This window comes from Halyomorpha halys, unplaced genomic scaffold (genome assembly GCF_000696795.3).
Source record: "Halyomorpha halys isolate HHAL.00 unplaced genomic scaffold, Hhal_1.1 Scaffold106.1, whole genome shotgun sequence".
Classification (NCBI taxonomy): Eukaryota; Metazoa; Arthropoda; class Insecta; order Hemiptera; family Pentatomidae; genus Halyomorpha; species Halyomorpha halys.
Genome location: NW_027111449.1, coordinates 48,156 through 52,482, shown reverse-complemented (window position 1 = coordinate 52,482; position 4,327 = coordinate 48,156). Strand labels below are relative to the sequence as shown.

General features: G+C 26.8%; 1 protein-coding gene across 1 annotated transcript in view; it reads left to right on the top strand.

The window, feature by feature from the left end:
• Positions 1 to 1,540, top strand: part of LOC136796264 (uncharacterized) — a gene marked incomplete at its 5' end in the record, with an annotated part of 8,757 nt that extends 7,217 nt beyond the window's left edge. Inside the window, 1 exon segment of the mRNA XM_067049440.1 lies at positions 1,139 to 1,540. Within this exon segment, the coding sequence (XP_066905541.1) occupies positions 1,139 to 1,270 (132 nt within the window). The 3' untranslated portion in view covers positions 1,271 to 1,540.
• Positions 1,541 to 4,327: the final 2,787 nt, after the last annotated feature.

The following is a 4,327-nucleotide window of genomic DNA, read 5'->3' as shown; positions in this document are numbered from 1 at the left end:
AAAATAAGAACATTAAATCCATTTTATTTAAAATCCAGATAATGCAATAGATTCTGTGAGCCAATTATGCTAGTAGCTTGTGCCTAACAAAGTAAATTAATGTATTTTATGACCAATTATAATATATTATGTCATTATTCCACACTTGTGTATCTAACAAAAAATGAGAAATTTTTACACAAATATTTCGATATTAAACTGTTTTCAAACTTAAACGATTTTGACTTACAACAGATGTGAAACAACAGAACTTTTTGTTACTCTAGAACTGACTGTATCATGCTCTTAATGATGCCGTTCACTATTGGATTTGACTTCAATTTATATAATTTTTTTTTTTGTTTTAAATATTTAATGTTTTCAATGAATCTTAAATTACAAGAAAAATATAGTTATTTAATGATTATCAAAGTCACATATCTTGATGGAATGTATCATGATTTTCAGTGAGTCCAAACATATGCGAGTCCTATTATTTCAAACTTCAGTACCTCTGTTTTTTTTTTAATTTTACAAAAGAACTAAAGAACAGAACAATATGAATTTATAAGAAAATAGGATGAAAATTATGATATTGTTAAATGAGTTATATGTGCTAATATAGTTTTACATTATATTATGGGTTGTATGTGTAAATATAGTCTTATTCTTATCCAGTTGGGGAATTTGGGGATTCTCCAAAATCAGGCATTTTATGTAAAAATCCACTAAGAGTTTTAACATAATAATTGCCTCAAACTGATTGAAATAAACTTTTAAAAATCTGTTTCTTTTTAATTATTATTTTTAAATATAAAATAAATTTGGGGTTATAATTATAAAAACCATTGATTTTATTATAAGAACATGTACTTCTGTTTGAATAAAAAATAAATGATTCCTTGATCTGGAAAGTTTAATAAAACTTTATTACCATATCATAGTAAAGTATACGATGCCAAAGTTGATCTAAAATGCTTTTTCACAAGGGATCCAACATTTATGAGCATAATAGGGAAACTTGTTCCGCATTTTTAACTTAGTTATAGAGAGTTTTGAAATAAATTTTGACTCAAAATAAAAAAACATTCATTTTTAAATTTATGCACATTTAATAAATCTCTTAAAACTGAAGCTAATATTTATTTAAATTTTTCAGGCTGATGAAGGTGAGACCACAAAAAGGTGGTACAGACAGCTCCAATATCATGCACAAGGAGTTGGTTCCTGGAGGAAGCGAAGAAATGCCCTCGCTAATATTATGATTAATGGCATGATTAACAGATCGTGAAAGGCAGCAGGAGAGAAGAAATGCCCTGTTTCTCTATCAAACTTTTTTCTGTTGAATACTGTGATAGAAATCAATATTATTTGTAAAGTTATGTAATTAGGAAGTGTACAGGGATGTAAAGTGTATAATGAAGTGAAATGAAACCTAAAATTATTTGAAGTAGTCTGAGCGTGTATAGTTATAATAAATATATATGATTTTATAGATAAAAATATCAAACTATTGTAAATAATTATAAATTAACAGTAAATATTAATTATTGAATAAACAGCCATTTTTATTTTTTTACCTCTTTCATAATATTTATTTTTACTGTGTATAATTCTAAGAACAAACTTGAAAATTAAGTACAAAAAGGGCTACTAAAAGAAATACTCAGCAAGCAGCAAATTAAAGTTTAGAAAGCCACTTTTTTTATTTTGATTCTTGTTTTCTATCAACTTATGCTTTATTCTATTCATTAATTACTGTCTTCACAGTCTTAAACAACAATAAATCACAAAGAGTCATAAAAAAGTAATGCTATTTCATATAGACCAGAAATTGACCAGGAAATAATCGAAGTCGCAGATTATAACAAATCATAAGTCATTTTGCCTATTTTCTGTCAAAAACTGTTGTGTGAGACATTCTCTCACATTCAGAGAAATCTTCCAACAACATTTTAGCATCGAGGGATGAGACAGCTACTTGTTACACTTTTAGTTAAGTAGACTATACACTGATATTACTATTCTTCTTTATTTCCAATCAACCTAGTATATTCTATAGAATATTTTCTATCTCTATAGTCATAAGTAACAGTAGTTACCAATAAATGATAAAAACAATTAATACTTAATAATATAACAAATTATTATTATATCTTGAAGTTTTACAAACTTATTACCTATTGGTAGTTTTATTTGTCAAAAAACTGCTCCAAAAACTCACTAATCAATGCACTTTTTTGATCCTATAATAGTCAATCCTATAATAAATACATTAAACCTTAGGATTGACTCAAAAATATACTTTATGAAAGAATGTAATTAGGATGTTTTAGAATTAGAGCGATATAACCCTGTCCACGATATAACAAAGGAATTGTGAACCCCAATTAGCCAAGGAAAAAAATTGGACGTAAATATGCTACATTTATTTAAAAGATTATGTTCCAGTAGCTGCATCTACCTGCGATATTGTAACTGTTTAGGTATAAATAGTCTTACAAGATGGTTTTAAATATTATAAAAATTAGGTAAAATTGTTAACCTATCAAAATATAAATGTATTTTATCAAAATTTGTATAAAACAATATTGTATCTCAAAGTAAAAATTTAATTTTCATAACATTTTATGGAATAAAGTTAGTATAATTTTATTACAAATAATACAAGATTGAATGAGAGAAATGAATGAAGTTAACATTCTTTTTCTCTGCTACAACCTTTTGCACAAATAAATAAGCACTGTCCACTCAATCATAAATACTGCTAACATTTTTGAAGTCTGGACTATGTGTATTTTTGACAAGACGGGACCCGGTGTCAGGTTGGGATAGGGATCGGTAAACTGTCTCTTTTTTTATAATAATTTTAAAGAATAAATTTTAATTTAATAGGTATGTTAGATATTATGTTTTTGCTTCTTTAGAGTTTTTTTCTTGAAAGAAAAGAAAATAGTCCTTCTAGCCAATGACAAGGAAAGGATATGTTTATTACATTTTATGTTTATCACACCAAACTGAACCCACCTATGCCACCAGGAACCAACATTTTTGTGAAATTTAGTTTTATAACCTATATATTTTAATTTTCAAGGATTTTCATTTCAAAACATAAGCCATAGCACATATTAACATAGCTTAGAAAATTTTTTAAAAAATCTTGAGTTTGCATGTATCACACAACATTCACTTACCACCCTAATACTCCACAGGTTTTGAATAGACTGGACTCTATGGTTAATTTATCACTATTTTTGTGATTCTTAAAAACAAATCTAATACAAGAATGAGGGAAAATTTTGAAGAAAAAGAAAACTATTTTTTGTCTTAATAAAAAAAATATATTTAGGGGTCTAGAGGTAGGACATAGTGAAAATTAACTTATTTCTTGCCAATAATACAATAGTTCAGCAAAAGATAACGAAGTAAAAAAAATACGCTAGGGAGAGATCAGTTTTTTCCGAGAGCATGTCTATATTATTTTTTTCCCCCTTTAGTTATTTATGAAATTCTGTAATATTTTATATTTATTAATTATTTATTACTGCAAACAAAGATCATTATTATTTTTTTTAAATAAACAAAATTTAATGTAGTTCAGAGGAAAATATTGCAATTAGGCCCTATTAGACTATTTCAATGAGGATAAAACCTATTTAGTATTAAATAGCACATAATTATTCATTGATTCACGAAGTTTAATTATATATTTAATTCATCAGAGTTTCTCAGGGGTGTTGGTACAAATATCTAAGTATATTTTAAACTCACCTGTATTTTTTGTTTGTCATCAATGATTATTTCCCATTTCTTTCCATGTGGATTCACTACTTGTTTCAATACAATAAATTTTATTAATTTCATATAAAGATAAAAACAGAAGATACGAAGTACATATTTTTTTTAAAAAAATCAATTCATGATAAAAATATTTTCTGAAATTAGGCTTTTTAATGGTTTTGTAATGAAAAATTTTCTATGAAAATATAAAAGTTATAGAAAACGCTAAAGTTAATAAATAATAAAATTATAACATAACCGTTGACATATCAAGTGAAAGTTTGGAGATGGTTTTAAGTGGGTGTCCTACAAGGCGGCGTCTAGGCGTCCGCAGCTAGAACAAGAAAAAATGTTTGGACTGTATAATAGACCACAGCTGTAAGATTTCTTACATCGCGTAGCCAATAACGATCCGTAAGTAACTAATGAGCCACGTGAAAATACTCTAGCTAATAAATAACCCATATAAAGCTAGGAAATAACCCATATCAGCTAAGACAAATTGTGGCATTTAAACTAGAAGAATGCGTTAGATATTTATTCTTTCACGTTCAGAAATATATATATA